Consider the following 22,022-nt stretch of genomic DNA (forward strand, 5'->3'; position numbering starts at 1 on the left):
GAGGCAGTATACACAACAATTACAAAGGAAATGAAGAAACCTGTATTTTTAGAGTGCAAAAGTACACCATGAATCTCTGAAGGCTGAAAGTCAAAGGCGTCTGACATTGTCTCCATGTTGGGGATGGAACAGAAAGTCATCAACATGGGCCAGGTGTGGGTGGGTGCTGCCAAGGACCAGAACATATGGTGCCTCTACAAAAAGAGGAGGAGCAAGGGAGACAATGGCACAACTATACCATGGAACAGAGAGAAAGTATGATATAAAGTCAGATACTTAAAGTTTCAATGCTGGACAGGCCACTTATGAGCTGTGAGCCTCAGACTCTTAGGGGAAAGTATGGCCTGTCTCTCAAGGCAGTTGTGAAAATTACATGAGATAGTGTATATACATGTGCCCAGCTCAGTCTGGCACGTAGTAAACACTCAGCAACGTGGGCTGAATAAAATCTAAAGTAACAACTACAGCCCAAGACCAGGAGGGGAGAACATAGCCCAGTAGAATAAGATGGAAAAGCCCAAATAACAACAGATTTTCAAAGTATAATTGAGTCAGAAAACAGTGTTGAAAAATAAAAGGATATCATGGACAGGAAAGCTCTTAATCTCTTCCAAACCTCTCATTTTGTAGATTAGGAAACGGAGACCCAGTTCAATTTAGTAACTTGCCTCGGGTCAGAAGGACAGTGAGCCAAGACAGAGCATACATTCCAGACTGCAAACCAGAGTTCTTTCTGCTACGAAAAGCTTCCTTTTGCCCCAGACCAAAGAGAAGCTGGACTCACTTAAGAGGCAATCGCATTCCCTTAGGAGTAAGAAAATATGACAAAATAGGTTCTGAGGATAAAAGAAGGAAAACCATCCAAAGGCACAAATCTCAAAAGAGGCGCACAAATCTCAAAAGAAGCACTCAAACACCATGAGTGTTCAGGATGTTCAAACCTGAGCTATCACCAAGAGGGAGACAGAGTGCTGTCAACTGAGATAAGCTGGCTAAAAAGGAATATTATACTTATGAGGCATTAAACAATGACATCAATATGGTTAGCTGTGCACCTAAACTGTCTGTACTATATAAGAGGGAGAGAAAAGAGAACTGTCAGAGAAACCCAAGAGTAGAAAAGAAGTCAGGACCCAGGGGCACAGCTTTTGAAGGGAAAATCATCCCTGTCCTTTTCACCTGAAGATGTGTCAGTGAGGAAGGAAGTGGGGAAGACCCTAGCAGGTACTGGACAGCCAGCCCCAAGTTTGAGGTGTCATTTCATCCCAACCTCTTCAAACTGGAGTACAAGACAGCCCAGTGCCTTTTACAGTGCTGGCTCAGATCAGCTGAACTGTGGAGAATTCCTGGTGAGCTGCTTTTTTTCTGAAGCATTCAGACCTATTCCTTGAAGAGATTTGCAGCTGACTCCCAGGATGTTCTGGGAGTTACTGGGCGTGGCACAGAATGCTGTTTCAGTGAAGTTCAGAGTGTCCTGTTTTTCATTTCTTGAGAAATAATAATGTTTTATGCTTACCAAACCAACCGCAGCTCAATACATCAGAATTGGTTCATTTTAGGCTGGGCGTGGTGACTCACGCCTGTAATCCCAGAACTTTGGTAGGCCAAGGTGGGCGGATCACTTGAGGTTAGCAGTTTGAGACCAGCCTGGCCAACATGGTGAAAGCCCATCTCTACCAAAAATACAAAAATTAGCAGGGCGTGGTGACACATGCCTGTAGTTCCAGCTACTCAGGAGGCTGAGGCAGGAGAATCTCTTGAACCTGGGAGGCAGAGGTTGCAGTGAGCCAAGATTGTGCCACTGCACTCCAGCCTGGGTGACAGAGTGAGGCTCCGTCTCAAAAAAAAAAAAAAAAAAAAAGAATTGGTTCATTCTCTTTTTATTTTGATTGACCTTATACTGCCTTCAGTGTCCAAGGTTCTGGTGGCCTAGCAGTCACATAGCAGCTGATCAGTGACTAACAGAATTCAATCAGGATCAGGGTGGGCTTGGGATGGTAGGAGGGGGATCAGAGCTCCTGCTAAGGCCTCCCCAGTACTTACCTGTCTTAATACGACTAACCCCCGTGAATCCACGTAGTGTACCATGGAGAAATCCAGGATGATGGTGTGGACACTGGGCAGTAGAGACACATCTGAGTAAGGGATGAGTGATCTCCTCCCCTGGCTTTCCGCCACATCAGGCAGTCCTGGTGAGCTGTTTATTGATGAGTTATTAGGAAGCCAAATTTTCTCCACCTCCTCATACTGTTGCCCTTGATTTTTCTGAGACACGGACGATACTGTGTATGGCACTTGGTCTTCAGATGTGGTTTGGCTTGTGTTCATGCTCTCAAAATGTGAGCAGTGAATCAGGTTAACGGAGGATGCGTCGGGATCCAGTTTATTTTCAAATCGCTCTGTGTAAAGAATCTGGGACAACAGAGTTAAGGGAGGGCTGTGGTAAGACACCAGCAAGGGCCGGAAGGACTTGCAATGATGCTGTTTCTTGTCTCTGCCAGCTCATGTCCCTCTCTCATGAAACTTCTCCCGAGAGTAGGTACTGTACATTTTTTACTTGGATATCTGTCACTTCAAGCTCACAACTGAAGCCACCACAGTCGTCTTTCCTCATCTTCACCACCCACGACACCCCCCTCCCAACTTCTGATGTTCATCACTGTCCCAGTGAGCCAGACTTAAAACATCTTTTACTCCTTTTCCTCATCCTTGGGTCCTAGTTAGTCTCCAGTGCCTACTAATACTTTGTGTGAAGTATTTTTTTATCCATCAGTCCCTCGTCTCAGCACCCTCTTCCTTCATCAGTGCAACAGTCTCCTTTCAGACTTCCTTAAGACAAAAAGCACTTGAAGGCTGGGTGCGGTGGCTCATGCCTACAATTCTAGCACTTTGGAAGGTCGAAGCAGGTGGATCCCTTGAACTCAGCAGTTTGAAATCAGCCTGGGCAACATGGCAAAAACCTGTCTCTACAAAAAATACAAAAAAATAAAAAATAAATAAAAATAAAAATAGCTGGGCGTGTCAGTGAGCCTGTAGCCCCACCTACTGGGGAGGCTGAGGTGGGAGGATTGCTTGAGCCTGGGAGGTGAAGGTTGCAGTGAGCCAAGATTGCCCCAGTGTACACTCCAGCCTGGGTGACAGAGTGAGACCCTGTCGCGCCCCCTGCCCCCCCCAAAAAAGCTGGCACACGCCTATTGTCCCAGGTACTCAGGAGGCTGAGGTGAGAGGATCGCTTGAGGCTGGGAGGTTGAGGCTGCAGTGAGCTGTGACCACACAACCACACTCCAGATTGAGCAACAGAGGAAGACCTTATGTCCAAGAAAAAAAAAAAAAAAAAAAATTACATGAGCAAGGCTCTTTACCACTGCTGTCAACCTCCTAAAGACCCAGACTGCCTGCTATAGCTTAAGGACAGTACCAAGGACCAGGAACACAATGATGTGCAGGATGCAAATGTGGACTCTGCATTTACAGGAACCAGACTCTACCTGGCAGTGTGCACACGTTCATTAAAGGGATAAGTAAGGCCAGGCATGGTGGCTCACACCTGTAATCCCAGAACTTTGGGAGGCTGAGGTGGGTGGATCATCTGAGGTCAGGAGTTCGAGACCAGCCTGAACAACATGGCGAAATTCCATCTCTACTAAAAATACAAAGTTAGCCAGGTGTGGTGGTGCATGCCTGTAATCCCAGCTACTTAGGAGGCTGAGGCAAGAGAATCGCTTGAACCCAGAAGGCAGACGTTGCAGTGAGTTGAAATTGTGCCATTGCACTCCAGCCTGGGCAACAAGAGCGAAACTCCATCTCAAAAAAAAAAAAAAAAAAAAAAAAAAAAGCTGGGGGGGTGGCTCACGCCTATAATTCTAGCACTGTGGGAGGTCGAGATGGGCAGATCACCTGAGGTTGGGAGTTCAAGACCAGCCTGACCAACATGGAGAAACCACGTCTCTACTAAAAATACAAAATTAGCTGGACGGGGTGGTAAATGCCTGTAATCCCAGCTATTCGGGAGGCTGAGGCAGGAAAATTGCTTGAACCCAGGAAGCAGAGTTTGTGGTGAGCCGAGGTCGCACCATCACACTCCAGCCTGGGTAACAAGAGCGAAACTCCGTCTCAAAATAAAAAGGATAAGTAAGAATATATATGGACGAGAACTATAAGGCACAAGGAATAATGAGAAGAATTCCTTTGCTAGAGTGGTGTAATTCTGGGTGATGTTTCTTTTTTTTTTTTTTTAAATGTTATTCTAACAATGTTGCTTGTGAAATAAATTTAAAAAATTTAAAGCTAAAAACAATATGAGGTAGTATATATTGTATAGCAGAAAAGAAAAGAAAAGTGGTGTGGATAGATGATAATGCTGCAGTTTGCAGTTCAAAGGAGAGAGCTGTTCCCAAGGCTTGAGGTCACTGGGGCCAGGCATTTGGGGAACAGGCCAGGGTTGGCCCAGTGGCAGGGAGATGCGAGCTCTAGGCAGAGGGAATTCTCTGAGAGCCACCTTTTTTTTTTTTTTTTTTTTTTGAGATGGAGTTTTGCTCTTGTCGCCCAGGCTGGAGTGCAGTGGCACAGATTCTGGCTCACTGAACTTCTGCCTCCTGGGTTCGAGCGATTCTCCTGCCTCAGCCTCCCGAGTAGCTGGGATTACAGTCATGAGCCACTATGCCGGGCTAATTTTGTATTTTTAGTAGAGACAGGGTTTCACCACGTTGGCCAGGCTAGTTTTCGAACTCCTGACCCCAGGTGATCCGCCTGCCTCGGCCTCCCAAAGTTCTGGGATTACGGGCGTGAGCCACTGCGCCTGGCCATCCGAGATCCTTCTTTTCTCTCCTCCATCTACTCTACGTTCTTATCTTTCTTACAATTCCTTCATGTGTTATCTGCCTGATCTTACTTCCCAGGCTAAGCCTCTTATCCTAAGAACCACACATTTATTTCTACCTTGGTGTCTTTGTCCAAGCCTGTCCATGGACTGGGAATCCTCTTTTTTCCTACCTAACATCAATCCAAAATTCTCTCATAAATTTCCCAGCACAGGCCGATGCTACCATAAAGTTTTTCTGGCTTTTGAGCTCATGCCAATCTCCCCTTACTTGAAGTCTTAAGAGCTGTTAGAATCTAGCTGGCTGGGGTGGCTCACGCCTGTCTGTAATCCCAGCACTTTGGGAGGCTAAGGCAGGTGGATCACCTGAGGTCTTGAGTTCGAGACCAGCCTGACCAATATGATGAAACCCCAATCTCTACTAAAAATACAAAATTAGCCAGGTGTGGTGGTGCGTATCTGTAATCCCAGCTATTTGGGGCTGTTAGAATCTAAACATACAATTTAAAAGACAGCTATATGCTATATTGCATGATTCGCTATGCTATTTTGTCAATCTTAAGATATACCACTATTATGAAAGAAAAAAACAAGCCAGGTGTGGTGGCTCACCCCTGTAATCCCAGCACTTTGGGAGACTGAGGCAGGTGGATTGCCTGAGGTCAGGAGTTTGAGACTAGCCTGGCCAACATGGTGAAACCCCTTCTCAGTAGCTCAGTAGAATCTGTGCTCCATTAGAATGTGTGGGAACAAGAGTGTATGCTCAGGGTTTTGCAAGCACCTGCATGGTGGGTGGAGGCATTTGCGTGTGTGCGTGTTGCGGGGGAGGATGTAAATCTTTGTGTATAGAGAGAGCTGCCCCTCCAGAGTGCGCGCTATAGACTAGGTGATTGCCAAAAGACCCAAAAGCTAGAAATGAGCAATCCTGCTCTGGGGGAAGGGACTACTTAGACCAAGTCCAGGTTGGAAATAATGAACACTTTGTAATTCTCATCAGCGAAAATAACCTCCAAATGCTGTAAAATTCCCATCTGAAATAGCAGCCTGTGCTCATCCTCCCCGCTCCTTTCCCCCATCTCCCATCATCATTTTCTTGGCCACAGGAAGATATCAGGAGACCCTGGCAGATCCTTGAGAAGCCCAGCAACCTTGACCCTGCCCTAGTTGGAATCAGAAAACAATCTTTAAGTCACTTATTTTCGGAAATCTAAAGCTAGGCAGCTAAGAGTCAGGGAAATAGGTGCAACTACAGAATTACAGTCTCAACAGGCAAACTGTACTCTGGTCACTGTTCATCCAGTAGAAGTCAGAACACTTCCCACCTACTTTCTTGTGAAAACCTGAACCTCAAGGGGGAAACTTGTGCCTTTTCTTTTTTCAGTCAAGCCTCCAAGGTGGCTTAATTTCTGAATTCTCCATGGTCCATCTGATTCTCCATGGTCCATCTAAAAGTCAAAATCCCTTAGCGGTTTTGATTTTTTTTTTAGGAAATGACTAGTGTACTTCTTTATAAAATATGGAGAAAAACATAGGAAAGAAAAGGCATTTCTAACCCTGGGCAGCGGCTCCAGATCATCACAGTTGCAGAAACACCTGCAAATCTTTTCTCCCTGTAGATTGGTGTCACTTGAATTAAACAAGCTGAAAATTTCTTCTTCTTTAAGAGGCACCCTTACCATATCAACCTGAAAGACATGAGAGGTCTCATCCAGAGGGAGAATGGTGGAACAGAAGGTGAAAGAGTGGGAGAGGGATGCCGGGGTGGGGGGGAGTGGGCAGGTCGAGAAAGGTGGGCCGGAGGGCAGATACCTCTTTTAATAGCTTATGCTTTAGGTAGTAAACATTTACAAATGTAATTGAGCTGCAGCACTGGAAGATTTTCACCCCAGGAATGGTGATGATCTGCAAGACAAAATGTGAAGTTGAGGGAAATTTCTCAGTTATTTTATGGAGTAAGAATAATATATCCTTAGAAGCTCCTAGAGAGTCTGTATTCTTCTTTTTTATTTTTTTATTTTTTTTGAGACAGAGTCTCACTCTGTTGCCCAGGCTGGAGTGCAATGGCGCAATCTTGGCTCACTGCAACCTCCGCCTCTCGGGTTCAAGTGATTCTCCTGCCTCAGCCTCTTGAGTAGCTGGGATTACAGGCACCTGCCATCACGCCCTGCTAATTTTTGTATTTTTAGTAGATACGGGGTTTCACCATGTTGCCCACACTGGTCTCAAATGCCTGGCCTCCCAAAGTGCTGGAATTACAGGTGTGAGCCAACGCACCCGGCCTGTATTTTTCTTTATTAGAGACAAGAACTAGAAAACTATTTCCTCCCATTTTCACCCTCTGCTTTTCCTGCTGTCTTCTTTCTCCCTCCATTTCCTTTTTCTTGGCCAAACTCTCCTTAAAGTACATTTACAAATGATCTTTAACTGGCTGCAATACTATAAGAATTTAGCTACTTAAGAACCCGTCTTGGCTGGGCGTGTTGAGTCATGCCTGTAATCCTAGCACTCTGGAAGGCTGAGGCAAACAGATTGCCTGAGCTCAGGAGTCCAAGACCAGCCTGGGCAACATGGTGAAACCCTGTCTCTACTAAAATACAAAAAATTAGCCGGGTATGATGGGGCATGCCTGTAATCCCAGCTACTGCGGAGGCTGAGGCAGGAGGATTGCTTGAACCTGGCAGGTGGAGGCTGCAGTAAGCCAAGATCGAGCCACTGCACTGCACTGTCCAGCTTGGGTGACAGAGCAAGACTCTGTCTCCAAAAAAAACAAAAACAAAGAACCCATCTCTACCAGTGTATATCACATCCCCCTCCTTTGTAAATGTGTATCTGCAGTGCAGGAAACAATGGCAAGGAATTTTGTAGAAAAACTAAGCATGAGGTAGGGCCCACCCTATCCCTTAGGCAGAGAAATGGGACCCATTTGGTTTCTTACCTCCCGATAATCATTGATGCTTCTATAAATGTTGGTGTTAGGGATTTGTCCCAGGAGAAGAATCTTAGCTCTGAAAGGAAATGCACTTGCCTTTAGGTCAGAGTTGCCTTACCTTGCCTTGTTAACCTCCTATTACCTGAGACAAAGTACCTGTGTGAACGAACAGTGGTGATGAAGAAAGCAGAAACTACTGAGATAATTAGTCCAATGTCCAGTCCCAGGAAAATTGAAGATGAGAATGTCATCATCCAAAGAGCCTTATGGAAAAGGGAATGAGGGGAAAATGAAGATCATGAAAACAAGTACAACTGAGAAAATGATCAGACCTGTTTCTCAACTCACCTTCACCCTCTCCCTCACTACACCTGGGCTTTAGAGAAATATTCCATAGCCACATGGACTGGTGCCATGACAAACAATGGGGCCCTCAAGGATGCCTAGCAATTCTTTTATGCATCCCTGGTCGCCTCTGTCTTCAAATCTCTCTCAAAACTTCAATTTCCTCATGTGCAAAATAGTAATAATGTCTACCTTATAGGCTTTGTTGAGATTAGGAATACCATTTGCAAAGCCAACTAGAATACTCACCAAATGGTAGTTGCTATTTTAAGACGTATAAGAGTTGTTGCAAATCTTTACCATCCTTTTCAAGCTCCTACCCCAGCACCTTCTCCATTACTTCGTCTTCACAGAAGAAAAGTCGGCTGAAATTCCCTTAAATATATATTTTCTTCACCACCTGCCACTTGTCAGTATCTATACTCAATGTTTCCTTATTCTCTTCCGTCCCTTTGGAAGTGTTATGCCTCCTCCTGGAATAGAAACTATCTGTGCAGTGGACCCATCCCCTCTTAGCTCCTCAGGGATCTGGCTCCAAAAGTTACCCCCTTTCATATTTCGCTGCCTCTTCTGGGTCCCCTCTCATCACATTCTATCCTCCACCTTTTATTTCTTGCTGTTTCCCCTTTCTGACCTCCGGTTTTGTACTCCAGAGAGGAGTGTGCTCCAGCAGTTATTCTGCCTGACAAGACACCACCTTCTCTTATTGGGATTGGAGACTCCTATCCTGAAATGTATTTACATTAACTGGATTAAAAGTGATTCAAGGCTGGGTGCAGTGGCTCACGCCTGTAATCCCAGCACTTTGGGAGGCCGAGGCGAGTGGATCACAAGGTTAGGAGTTTGAGACCAGCCTGGTCAATATGGTGAAACCCCATCTCTGCTAAAAATACAAAAATTAGCCGGGTGTGGTGGTGGGCGCTTGCAGTCCCAGCTACTCAGGAGGCTGAGGCAGGAGAATCACTTGAACCCGGGAGGCAGAGGTTGCAGTGGGCTGAGATCACGCCACTGTACTCCAGCCTGGGCAACAGAGTGAGACTCTGTCTCAAAAAAAAAAAAAGTCATCCAAATGTGCGATGAATGACAAACCCTTTTTGCTAGATTTGGATGTAGCTATAGCCACTTAATCCCTTTCATTTAATTTTGCATAGTTGGAATGAGGTCTTCGTGTTTTCATGTACCAACAACCTTGACTCTCCTTTTTAAAGCAAAACTGGAGTACTAGGCATCAAAGAGTTGTTTGTGTTCTTTAGGTCCATGGCAGATCTCTTTTGTTTGTTCTTTCTCCCTCTCTCCAACCTCCCTCTGCCCTCCCCTTCCTCAGCCAGGGCATCTACACTCACACAGTCATATTGGTCCTGCCTCCACAGACTGGGTAGGTTAGAAATGGTTTCAAGGTAGGGAACGACGTTGCTCAGAATAATACCAGCCAGTACAGCCTGTGGGGAAAAGATAAATCCTGGTTCATTTTCCCTTTGGGGTATAAAACTCACAAATCCCCACCAAGGAATTACAAAAAGTTAGCCTTGCCACTTTGAGATATTTTGCATTGATATTTTACATGAATACCATGTCTATGTTCCAACTCATTGTCCAATCAAATAAATTTTCTCTACGTTTCTCTTTTCTCTTCCTTTTTGATACAGGGTTTCGCTCTTGCCCAGGCTGGAGTACAGTGGCGTGCTATCAGAGCTCACTGCAGCCTTGAACTCCCGGGCTCAAGATGTCCTCCCCACTCAGCCTCCCAAGTAGCTGGGACTACATGCCATCACTCACGGCTAATTTTGTCTCTACATTTTTCTTTGCTCTCCTCCTTAATTTGCCAAAAACACAAGGCAAGATCAGGCCAAGGTCAAGGCCTGACTGATTCAGCCAGGAAAGCTGACAATAGCCCCTTTTAGATTCAGGTAGTTCATTACTCACATAGACAGTGAGAAGAAGAGTAACTTGAGAAAAGCGAAAATCACCTCCTTACCATTGAACAGGCCCTGGAGACAAAAACTTCTTATCTGAGCAATTTAAAAGGGAGCAAAGACCACCTGATGACCATCCAACAGGCCACCCGGAGGCAAAACTCCTTATCTAGGAATTTAGAAGTAAACAAACTTCCCTAATATCTCAAATTGGCATGTGATTCCAGGCCTCTTTCAACTTTTATAAGTAACAAAAATTTCTATACATCTCTGGAATGCTGTGCTGAAACTCGTTTTACAAGCCTAAGCTCCCGCCTTAAGGTCCATGAATGCTCCTAAGGAAAACCCACCATAGCGCATTCAGTCCTCTTGCTGAGGCGCCTCACTGCATCCTTTTGCAGTGTTCTTCCCTTCTAATAAACTTTCCTTTTTCAAACCTATACTATTGTCAGTAAATTCTTTTTCCCAACCTGCAAGTTGACCACTCACAGGTGCCAGGGCTCTGACATCTCGCCAGGCATAGCTAAAGGTTATAGTCATCTATCCCCTTCTGTTTCTGTGTTACTTTTGGTGTGTGGAACAAGACCCATGGGAGCTGGTGCCTTTGGCTACTTGGCCTTGCCTTGTCTGGTTTGCTTGACATATCTGTTACCTACCTTATCTAGAAACCATTCTCAGATGGGATGATAAATTAAGAGAACTTACACTCACAGAAACTCTAAAACAATTCCAACTGGGCTTTTCTTCATGTTGAATCATAATATACTGTAATGATTTCACTAATGAAATACCATTTTATCAAATTAAGTGAGCAAATTTAAAATACTGATAGCCAAGTGTGGTGGCTCATGCCTGTAATCCCAGCACTTTGTGAAGCTGAGGCAGGAGGATCACTTGAGCCCAGGAGTTCGAGACCAGCCTGGGTGACATAGTGAGACGCCATCTCTACAAAAAAAAATAAAATTAGCCAGGTGTGGTGGCATGCGACTACAGTCCCAGCTACTCGGGAGACTGAGGTGGGAGGATCACTTAAGCCTGAGAGACGGAGGCTACAGTGAGGTGTGATCGTGCCACTGCACTCCAGCCCAGTGAAAGAGCAAGACCCTGTCTCAAAAAAATAAAATAAAAGAATTGATATTACCCTTTATACATGGTTGTTGAAATAGGGTGATGCCCTTTTGGAAAATCACTTGACAGTATATCCAGAAATGCTGATATGTTTTCACACAAAAACTTTGTTTTACTTTCAGAAATTTATCCTAAATTTTGGCCAGACACAGTGGCTCATGTCTGTAATCCCAGCACTTTGGGAGGCTGAGGCAGGTGGATCTTTTGAAGCCAGGAGTTCCAGACCAATTTAGCCAATGTGGCAAAAACCTGTCTCTACTACAAATACAAAAATTAGCCGGGCATAGTGGTACATGCCTGTAATCTCAGCTACTCAGGAGGCTGAGGCATGAGAATCGCTTGAACCTGGGAGGCAGAGGTTGCAGTGAGCCAAGATCACACCACTGTACTCCAGACTGGGTGACAGAGTGAGACTCTGTCTCAAAAAAAAAAATCTTAAATCTAGAAAACTGTAGATGTGCCAGGCATGGTGGCTCACGCCTGTAATCCCAGCACTTTGGGAAGCTGAGGCGGGTGGATCATTTGAGGTCAGGAGTTCGAGACCAGCCTGGCCAACATAGTGCAACCTCATCTCTACTAAAAACACAAAAATTAGCCGGGCAGTAGTGGCGTGTGCCTGTAATCCCGGCTACTCAGGAGGCTGAGGTGGGAGAATTCCTTGAGCCTGGGAGGCAGAGGTTGCAGTGAGCCAAGACTGGGCCACTGCTCTCCAGTCTGGGCAAGAGAGTGAGACCCTGTCTCAAAAAAAAAAAAAAAAAAGGTAGATGTACAAAATTACTCATTGTTATTTATAACAAAAATGTAGACAACCTAATTTTCCAATAAATAACAAGAATATAAAATTGTACAGTTAGGTTACAACTATGCAAAGTGATATCCATTTATAGAAAATAATATTGGCTGGATAGATGCCAAAATGTTAATAGTTTTTTATTTGTGATTGTGAATGACATTTTTATCTATTTTGCATTTTCTAAAGTTTTGAAAATGAGCATGTTTACTTTTATAATGGAAAGAAAGTTTCCTAAATATGAGAAAATGAAGATTTATACGCATAAGGATATAAAAATCATCAGGGCTTCAAAGTAGAATTTAACCTACTTTTAAGAAACATTTTTGCTCACACCTGGCTGGGCGTGGTGGCTCACACCTGTAATCCCAGCACTTTGGGAGGCCGAGGCAGGTGGAATCACCTGAGGTTGGGAGTTCGAGACCAGCCTGACCAACATGGAGAAACCCTGTCTCTACTGAAAATACAAAAAAGCTAGTTGGGTGTGGTGATGCATGCCTGTAATCCCAGCTACTCGGGAGGCTGAGGCAGGAGAATCGCTTGAACCTGGGAGGTGGAGGTTGCCATGAGCCGAGATTGCGCCATTGCACTCCAGCCTGGGCAACAAGAGCGAAACTCCATCTCAAAAAAAAAAAAAAGAAAGAAAAGAAACATTTTTGCTCACACCTGTAATTCCAGCACTTTGGGAGGCTGAGGTGGGCGGATCACCTGAGGTCAGGAGTTCAAGACAAGCCTGGCCAACATGGTGAAACCCTGTCTCTACTAAAAATGCAAAAATTAGCCAGATGTGCTGGCAGGTGCCTGTAATCCCAGCTACTCAGGAGTCTGAGGCAGGAAAATTGCTTGAACCTGGGAGGCGGAGGTTGACGTGAGCTGAGCTGAGCTGAGATCATGCCACTGCACTCCAGCCTGGGCAACAGAGGGAGACTCCCATCTCCAAAAAAAAAAAAAAAAGATTTTCTTGTGGTCATGAAATTCCTGTATTGGTTTAATTTCTTAGCCCTTTCCTAGCTGTCCTCTCCTCTATATTCTCTGCCTGGGAATTAGAACTAATCCTACCATGAGGAGTGGCTGAGTCCACGCTTACTCTGGCTTTCTGAGGGTACCCAGTGACCCGTTAGACACAACAGGTCAGCAGAGGAGGGAAAAGCAAAGATGAAGTTGGCAGAAATTACTTCTTTCCCACCATACTATCTTTCCCACTATGCTATCTTCTTTCCAGTCAAGAATCTCCAAACTTCCTTCAATTTGAAGAAATACGATGGGAAGGAAAAGAAACTCAACTTCATAGGGTTTTTGAAAGCTTTTTGACTTGAGGCAGGGACTATGGAGAGGAAACAAATGTTTTCATAAAACAATATGCAACAACATTTTTATCCTTCTAAATATTAAGGTGAAACATGCTCATGGTGTAAAAACGAGTTAAACTCATACACAATTTCCATTATCCCAGAGATAACCACTGGTATGTTCTATATTTTTCTTCCACACAAAATTGGAATAATATTGAATATATTATTTTGTATCATGTTTTTCAAAATTTGTGTTGGTCCTCTTGTAACTAGTTGAGACCCTAGCCTGAATGCTCTACTAGTGACTCTAACAAGGGTTTTGCAACTATTCACAGTTTTTCAAGAAAGGAAGAAGTCACTTATAGCTTGGTACTCATTGAACCTTATTGTTATAGTAATTCAACTATTCCATTGATCTTACTATAATCACAACTGTTCACTCAGAAACATGCTGACTAGATGCTATAAAATTAATGTGATGTAACATGGCTAGCCGAAAGCAAGGGCTGTTCTGTCCCCAACGTGTTTATAATAAAGGAGTCCCAACTTTTATCACTACCCTTCAGTGAACTCTGATAATTTTCGTTTGTTTGGAATTTTAAAATTCTGCTTCATTTAGTTGTAAAGAAAAAATATCCATATCCAAAGTAAATTAGTGAGTGGCCCTCCTAAAACAGATTCCAAGAGTGATAGCAACAAAGGTGCTGTAGAAACTGAATTCTGGAGATTACCTCTACTGGGAATTAGAGGACGGTTTGCATGTCAATTTGAGCTTACTAACTAGTTCCACCCTCCTTGCGTAGATTCCATGCCTTGGCTCCAAGGTCCTTGAATCATATGAGCAGAAGGCAGCAGCAGCCTTGTGGGTGGTCCTGCTTTACTGACACCTGCTATTCACCAGGTGGAAAGGAAGCATTCAGAAGGATGGAGATCACATTTACAACCACCCCAGCTTCAAGGACAGCCACCTCGGTGTGTAACCAAGCTGCTACATCCACAAATAAACCTTCTCTCACCTCCTTAAGTACTATATAAAAATGGCTAACAGGAGCATGAAGAAAACTTGAAAGAAAATGATGGTCACTGAGTATAGACCTACTGTAACCTAAGAAAAGAAGGATTATAGCTAATAATTAACACACCTGGCATCTCTACAAGGTGCTGTTTCATACAAAGGGAAGAATGACACATTTGTATATAGAGGCATCCTGGCTGAATACTGAGTTAAGACACAACTTTCAGACCTGCCTTCTAGTATTGTGAACTAACCAAGAGGCAGTGTGGCAGCAACGGGAGGACTGAGTTCACACAAATGCAGAACAAGGCCTTCTGGAAGCAGTGTAGGAAAACAGATGGCATGAATGCACAGTGAGTTTCCAATCCCATGTTGGTGTGGCATCTGAAGTCTATTTTGGTCATTTTTCACTGAATCCTTACTTACAAAGCTTGCTTTATAGCTTAAGCAATAAAAAGAAGATTCAATAATAATAATAACTTATTTTATTTAATTAATTAATTTATTTATTTATTTTCTGAAACAGTCTCACTCGGTCACCCAGGCTGGAGTGCAATGGCGTGATCTCAGCTCACTGCAGCCTCCCAGGTTCAAGCGATTCTCCTGCCTCAGCCTCCAGAATGGCTGGGATTACAGGCACCTGTCACCACACCCAGCTAATTTTTGTATTTTTAGTAGAGATGGGGTTTTGCCATGTTGGCCCGGCTGATCTTGAACTCCTGACCTCAAGTGATCTGCACACCTTGGCCTCCCAAAGTGCTGGGATTACACCACTCTTGGCCTATAACTAATGCTTTTTTTTTTTTTTTAGACGGAGTCTCGCTCTGTAGCCCAGGCTTGAGTGCAGTGGTGGGATCTTGGCTCACTGCAATCTCTGCCTCCCGGGTTCAAGAGATTTTCCTGCCTCAGCCCCCAAAGTAGCTGGGATTACAGGCACGCACCACCATGCCCAGTTAATTTTTGTATTTTTAGTAGAGATGGGGTTTCTCCATGTTGGCCAGGTGGGTCTTGAACTCTTGACTTCAGGTAATCTGCCCACCTTGGCCTCCCAAAGTGCTGGGATTACAGGCACCAGCCACGGTGCCCAGCCCTATAACTAATGTTTCTTGAGTGTTTACTATAGGCCCAATACTATTACATCTATCTATCTACACACCATATAAATCTTATGTATAAATATACATATGTGTGTATGTGTGTATATATATATATATATATATCACATCATTTAACCCTCAACCCTGTGATGCAGATACTATTATTTTGAATGAAAGGGACTAGAGATAGGCTGGAGCAACCATTGGGGATAATCTGAATGCAATTCTCCTCGGAGATGCCCGCCCCCCGCCCCCCCACCCCCAACCCCCCGCACACACACACCAAGGAGCAATCCAGAGCCCTGGTCGTTGTTGACTTAGTTATTTGATCAGTTCTACTTACATTTGGCAGTGCGTAGAAAAAGTGTCCCATCTTCACCATCAGGAGCAGCATCACACCTGCGCCTACCAGAGATGCAAACTGAGGAGACAGAGCCAGTTGGAGAGAAACCATCAGGAACGTATTGGTCCCTGTCTGCAACTGAGGCCTTCTGCTTGGTAAGAAGCGTGTCAGTTTTTCTTAAAAGGAGTTGAGTTCAGTCCAAGTGTATTTTTGTTGAACTGACATTTTCAAGTCTTATCAAAGTGCTAAACACATACTAGGTACTCAATAAATACTCCCTGAATGAATGGAAAGATGCTCCCTGAAAAGCTCCACATTGTCCTGGGCATTTGAATCTTTACTGCCACTGCTCTGTGCTATGAATCTGAATTCTCCTAAAATCTGATTTGCATCTCCTCCTAAGTTTAACCTCTCCTTGCACAATTTAGAAAAGCCCTAGTTGGCCGGGCGCGGTGGCTCACACCTGTAATCCCAGCACTTTGGGAGGCTGAGGCCGGCAGATCACAAGGTCAAAAGATTGAGACCATCCTGGCCAACATGGTGAAACCTCGTCTCTACTAAAAATACAAAAATTAGCTGGGCTTGGTGGTGTGCACCTGTAATTCCAGCTACTTGGGAGGCTGAGGGAGGAGAATCGCTTGAACCCGGGAGATGGAGATTGCAGTGAGCCAAGATCGCGCCACTGCGCTCCAGCCTGGTGACAGAGTGAGACTCCAACTCACAAAAAAATAAAAAATAAAAAAAATAAGGAAAGAAAAGCCCTAGTAGCTCCTCAGTGTCAGCCCTAAAATCCAAAGCACCCTACTTCCCATGTAAATAAATTTCCCACCCCTCACTCTCCTGTTTGCTGCTTGGGTAACTGCCCATCTAGCAGCTGCAGTGGAGCTTCATCTTAAAAAACACAAAGATAATCACTTCCCATTTTCCTGCTTTAGTTTCTCTCTGCTCCAGTGCCATCAAAAAGAAAGAAAGAAAGAAAGAAAAAGCTACAAACATGAGTCAAGGCTGTGTATAGCAGCTCTGGATCCTATCCCAGTCGGGTTGACTACTTTGGGCTCAGTGTCTCTTGGTAAGCAGTGATTCTCACTTGGCAAAATAAAGGTGGAAAACTAAGAAGCATAGTTTCCTTGATAAGCCCAGTGGTCTCCGGATAGTCTTGGACTCATTATATCCTCTATTGGTAACTTTCCATTTTGTAAGCCACTAGTAATAAAAATAATAGCAACCAGTGTCATTTTCCACTGCGATAGGAATAGGCGATGGGGCAAAATTATAACCACAAATCAGAACAATGGCACAGAAAAGCAAGAACTGAGGGAGTCTCTCGATTCTAATCTACCAAAGGACCACTCAGCAATGATTCTCTGATTTTTCTCTGTATTTTTTACGTGGGGGGGAAACACACGCCTTCCCACTGGGTTCCCTCTCACTACTCATTGCTATTTGCCATACAAATGTATTGCTGAAAATAATAGCAATGCAATCAACGTCCTGCTTCTTTCTTTCCCCATCCCAGCTGACTTACAGCTAAAGTGAGTGGCCTGAAGTGGAAAGGCTGAATCACATGAGAGTAGTGTAGGAAGGACTCAGGAAAATGGATCACCATAACTGAAACTCAAAAAGCTCTGATGGCAAACATTTCAGACACTGTGGAACTGAGACGGGTAACCCCAAAGCCTCTCCAGCCAGGTGACATGTCAGCCTGTTGCTGGATCTAATTTCTGGCTGTAGCTTCAGTTGGCCTTTGCTGATGCTATAGAAGAAAACTATTTTCATTAGCACAGGAAATCTATATCAGGCCTTTTCTTTTCTGCCACTTTTTTCTCCAAACTTCTCCTGATTATTTTTAAGGAAACAAAGGTAGGCAGACACAAAATAAGTTGTATAAAACTAGGTTAGGCCAGGCGTGGTGGCTCGCACCTGTAATCCCAGCACTTTGGGAGGCCGAGCCAGGCAGATCACCTGAGGTCAGGAGTTTGAGACCAGCCTGGCCAACATGGTGAAACCCCATCTCTACTAAAAATACAAAAAAATTAGCTGGGGGTAGTGGCGGGCGCCTATAATCCCAGCTACTTGGGAGGTTGAGGCAGGAGAATCGCTTGCACCTGGGAGGCAGAGGTTGCAGTGAGCCAAGACCGCGCCAATGCACTCCAGCCAGGGGAACAAGAGCAAAGCTCCATCTCAAAACAACAACAACAACAAAAATCCTAGGTCAAAATGAGCACAAACTAGACACCAAATCCCATAAAATTAGCTGCTCAGAGAGGGTTGGAGGCCTGCCAATAATTGTGTCCCCCTTGGCTGCACATTCATAGGAATGGGGTTTGGGATCAGAAGACCATCCTCAGTGGCACTGTGCCTCAGGAAGATGCTCGATGGCTCTCAGAAGCTCAGCCTCAGTGCCTGAACAGGGTCTGATGACAGCAAGCACTGTCTGCATGTTTTACATCTCATGCATGCTTTGTTTTTCTGACCAGATTTTCCATCACTTTTCCAGGCTTTCTTGAAGCCTGACTGAAGGCAGACTGACTCTGCCTTCTCTCCAGAGAGTCAAAGCCGTGTGAGTTCCCATAGCCACAGCCACAATCAACATGCAGACCCTCAGGCATCATTGCTCCATGTACAGGGGGCTCCATGAAGTAGAATAGCAGATGATGAACACCTGCCCAGGCACTTGGGTCTTGGGGTAGAAGTGATGATTTTTGAACTCTTAAGAGACAGGCACCCATTAGCATCTAATTTAATTCTCACAATGGGCAAGTCTGTCTTATCCCCACTTACCAGATGAATACTAGAGCCTCAGAGAGCAAAATTAATTTGCCCAAGGTCACATACATCTAGGAAGCATGGGGTCAGGTTCAACCTCCCCTGACCATCTGACTCCAAAATCCAGGCACTCTCCACTGCCCCATTGGCTTCCTCTAAAAAGAACGCAACTCATTCATTTCTCTCTTTTACAATAACCCATTTTAAAGCTGTTCGGGGAGCCTGGGCAAGGCAGGTCCTTAGAGAGCAGGGGGCAATGAAAGAAACCTAATCTTGGAGAACACGGAAGCACAGTGGTACGAATAGGATGACCAGAAAGATGGAGTGGGGCACAGCCCAGCTGGCCACAGGCCTACTAGGGCTCATCACATCCCCTTTGCCATGGGTCAGGCCTGCCAATGCCTCAGGCTGAGGCTGTGGCCAGAAGGACCAGTAGGTTTTGCTGCAGCCACTGGAGGGAAATGAGTTCTAGACAGCAAGAAATTAAGTGAAATCTAGACACATATACACAGTTTGCATCTATGCCAGATAAAAAATAAAAACAAAGTGACCCTTGATGGCAGATTATTTTTGAGAAGTTCAGAGCCAGCCCCCTATTTCTCTTTTCTGCAGTCCTAAGAAACTTTGAAGAAATGGGGGCATTCTCAGCAGAGTGAATCAAGAGCCCCCAAGGGGTTGGGGCACGGTGGCTCATGCCTGTAATCCTAGCACTCTGGGGGGCTGAAGTGAGAAGATCACTTGAGGCCTGGAGTTTGGGCAACATAGCGAGACCCTGTCGCTGAAAAAAAAAAAAATCATAAGGCCTCCAGAGATAAGAGGTGGAGAGAAAACTCCACTCCCATGGAATGAAGAAGATGAATGAGTCTCAGAGGCCTTTTCTGATCCAGATTAGGAACTCAAGAGCATAGTCTGGGCAGCTGCCATGTGTAGGGCCAGGGGTCAGCAGCATTCTTTGCTTGAGCCAGCGATTTGCAAGGGGCATGTCAAGGCCTCAGGGAGGCCTTCTCAGCATTCCTAGGGACATGCCTCCCTTTGGAGGGCCGCTGCACTGCATTGAGAGGTGTCACTGGCAGAACTATGCTGCAGAGATGAACAAGGTGGCAGCAGAAAACAAAATGAGTGCCATAGGCTACCTTTGAGGCAGACCTTCTGTCCAACAGGCTAAAATGCTAAAAATGGGCTTGCTCAGGGGTTGGAAATTCAATCGTCTGCCAAAACCCTCCCAAACCTTGGCCTTTCTATTCCCAGAATCAATGAGTGCAGTTGGCAAAGCCAGTCTTCCTCCAGTCCGCATTGCACGCACAAGTGGAATCCTGCTGTTAGGACAGCTCTGAGGCTGAACTGAAGCCCTTCTTCCTCCTTCCATCTACACATACCCTAAACCCTTTCAGTACTCCATGAAAGTCCCACTTCTGCCATCGTTCTCCTTCTTGCAATATTTATGCCGCTTTTTAAAAATCGTCCTCATTCTGCACTCAATTTTCCTTGCACTGTGATTTAGTTTTTTTCTAGCCGTGCACATCTTGTCTCCCAAATTTACATTATGCTTATATACTGAATAAACAAAGTATGTCATAAAAAGTTAGTGGAACTAATCTCTGGAATCGCCATTTCCATTTCGTCTTCTAAAACTTTCCAAGTCTCTTTGGAGTCTCTTTGACTCCAAAGTTTTTGCATGCTTGTACAAAACACTCTTCTGAGCATAGCCCAAATTTCTCTGTCTATTAAGTGGTAGTGGAAAAGGCCAATGTGTCTGGAAGAAGCTCTGTGACAAACAAAACTCGGTCCACATAAAATGGTACAATGTAGTCTTATTCTAGACCAAACTTGTCCAACCTGAGGCCTGCAGGGCCACATGTAGCCCAGGACAGCTTTGGATGCAGCCCAACACAAATTCGTAAACTTTCTTAAAACATTATAAGATATTTTTGCGATTTTTTTTTTAAGCTCATCAGCTATTGTTAGAGTTAGTGCATTTTATGTGTGGCCCAAAACAATTCTCCTTCTTCTGGTGGGCCAGGGAAGCCAAAAGATTGGACACCCCTGCTCTATACCCATGCTCTCACCCCTGCCTAATCTTTCTGACTTGTATTAGCTTTTACCTTATGCTTCACCACATATTTGCCCATGGACTATGACACTTTGTCTTTCCGTGTGAAAGTTGACTGTTCATTCTGCTGACACATTCGTTTCTGACCATGGCTACACCTTTTACTATGTTCCTGCAGCAGAAGCTTGTCTTTGACCTCTGCCACTGTTTCTCTGGCGTTTGAATGCTGACTCATTCCCTGGGCAACCCCAGTTTCAATTCCGATAGCTCTCTGACATTTTGTCACTCTGCATAGTTGAGATGGGACACCTCTCAGGTTAGCATGTTGTAATTTTATCTAGTCAGTTCAAAACTGATGAACATTGGGCCGGGCCCGGTGGTTCATGCCTGTAATCCCAGCACTTTGGGAGGCCGAGGCAGGCAGATCACTTGAGTTCAGGAGTTCAAGATCAGCCTGGCCAACATAGTAAAACCCCATTTCTGCTAAAAATACAAAAATTAGCTGGATGTCGTGGCGGATGCCTGTAATCCCAGCTACTCGGGAGGCTGAGGTAGGAAAATCACTTGAGCCTGGGAGGCGGAGGTTGCAGTGAGCCGAGATCGCGTCACTGCACTCCAGCCTGGGCGACAGAGCCAAAGACTGTGTCTCAAAACAAAAACAAAAACAAAAAACAAAACTCATGAATATTAGACTTATAAAATCTCATGCCTACAATTAGACACTTTGCCTCTACAGTCTTTTCGACCACCATTCTCTCTATGTATGCTTAACACATACCTAAACATTTAGTTTACTGACTCAGAATACCTGCAGAAAATCTGACCTAGATAATTTTCTCTTATACAAAAGTAGAACAATTATACATTCTCTAGGCTCTCCTAGACAAAGACCTGACACCCTGTCATGAAAGCCCCTTGCCATGCCCTTTTGAGGAAGCCAGGAAAATATTTGGTTTGCTGCCAAGGTGTGTAGAGTTGTATTATTGCTTTTCCAGACTAGGTGTGAGAATGCATCTTCCCACGGGGGGAAAGCATTAGCAGATGATGGTAAGTTTACCAGAAATATTCTTTTTTTTTTTTTTCTTTGAGACGGAATCTCATTCCGCCACCCAGGCTGGAGTGCAGTGGTACCATCTCAACTCATTGCAACCTCTGTCTCCTAGGTTCAAGTGCTTCTCCTGTGTCAGCCTCCTGGGTAGCTGGAATTACATGTGTGTGCCACAACACCCAGCTAATTTTTTTTTTCTTTTTTTTGTATTTCTAGTAGAGACAGGGTTTTACCATGTTAGCCAGGCTGGTCTCGAACTCCTGACTTCAAGTGATCCACCCACTTCGGCCTTCTAAAGTGTTGGTATTACAGGCGTGAGCCACCACACCTGGCCAGTTTACCTAAAATATTCTTATCCTTTAGGTATGTTACACGAAAAGTGGGGTTTTGTGGGCTGATATATGGAAACCTCTCACATATTTCTGTAGAAAATGGCTTTCAAGTTCCACATTGACAAGTAACTTTTAAGACAAAATCTGAGCAAAAA

At 44.7% G+C, this 22,022-nt stretch overlaps 1 protein-coding gene across 6 annotated transcripts in view; it reads right to left on the reverse strand.

Moving 5' to 3' along the window:
- SLC26A8 (solute carrier family 26 member 8) overlaps window positions 1-22,022 on the reverse strand; it is an 82,582-nt gene that overhangs the window by 9,578 nt on the left and 50,982 nt on the right. For all 6 annotated transcript variants that reach the window (XM_054490898.1, XM_054490903.2, XM_054490899.2 and 3 more), the window contains 7 exons: window positions 15,672-15,749; window positions 9,437-9,532; window positions 7,905-8,011; window positions 7,755-7,824; window positions 6,629-6,721; window positions 6,373-6,504; window positions 2,044-2,412 (listed from right to left, as the gene is read on the reverse strand). In XM_054490898.1, the coding sequence (XP_054346873.1) occupies window positions 2,044-2,412; window positions 6,373-6,504; window positions 6,629-6,721; window positions 7,755-7,824; window positions 7,905-8,011; window positions 9,437-9,532; window positions 15,672-15,749 (945 nt within the window). The remainder of the gene's footprint in view (window positions 1-2,043; window positions 2,413-6,372; window positions 6,505-6,628; window positions 6,722-7,754; window positions 7,825-7,904; window positions 8,012-9,436; window positions 9,533-15,671; window positions 15,750-22,022) is intronic.

This window comes from Pongo pygmaeus, chromosome 5, assembly GCF_028885625.2.
Source record: "Pongo pygmaeus isolate AG05252 chromosome 5, NHGRI_mPonPyg2-v2.0_pri, whole genome shotgun sequence".
NCBI classification, from domain to species: domain Eukaryota; kingdom Metazoa; phylum Chordata; class Mammalia; order Primates; family Hominidae; genus Pongo; species Pongo pygmaeus.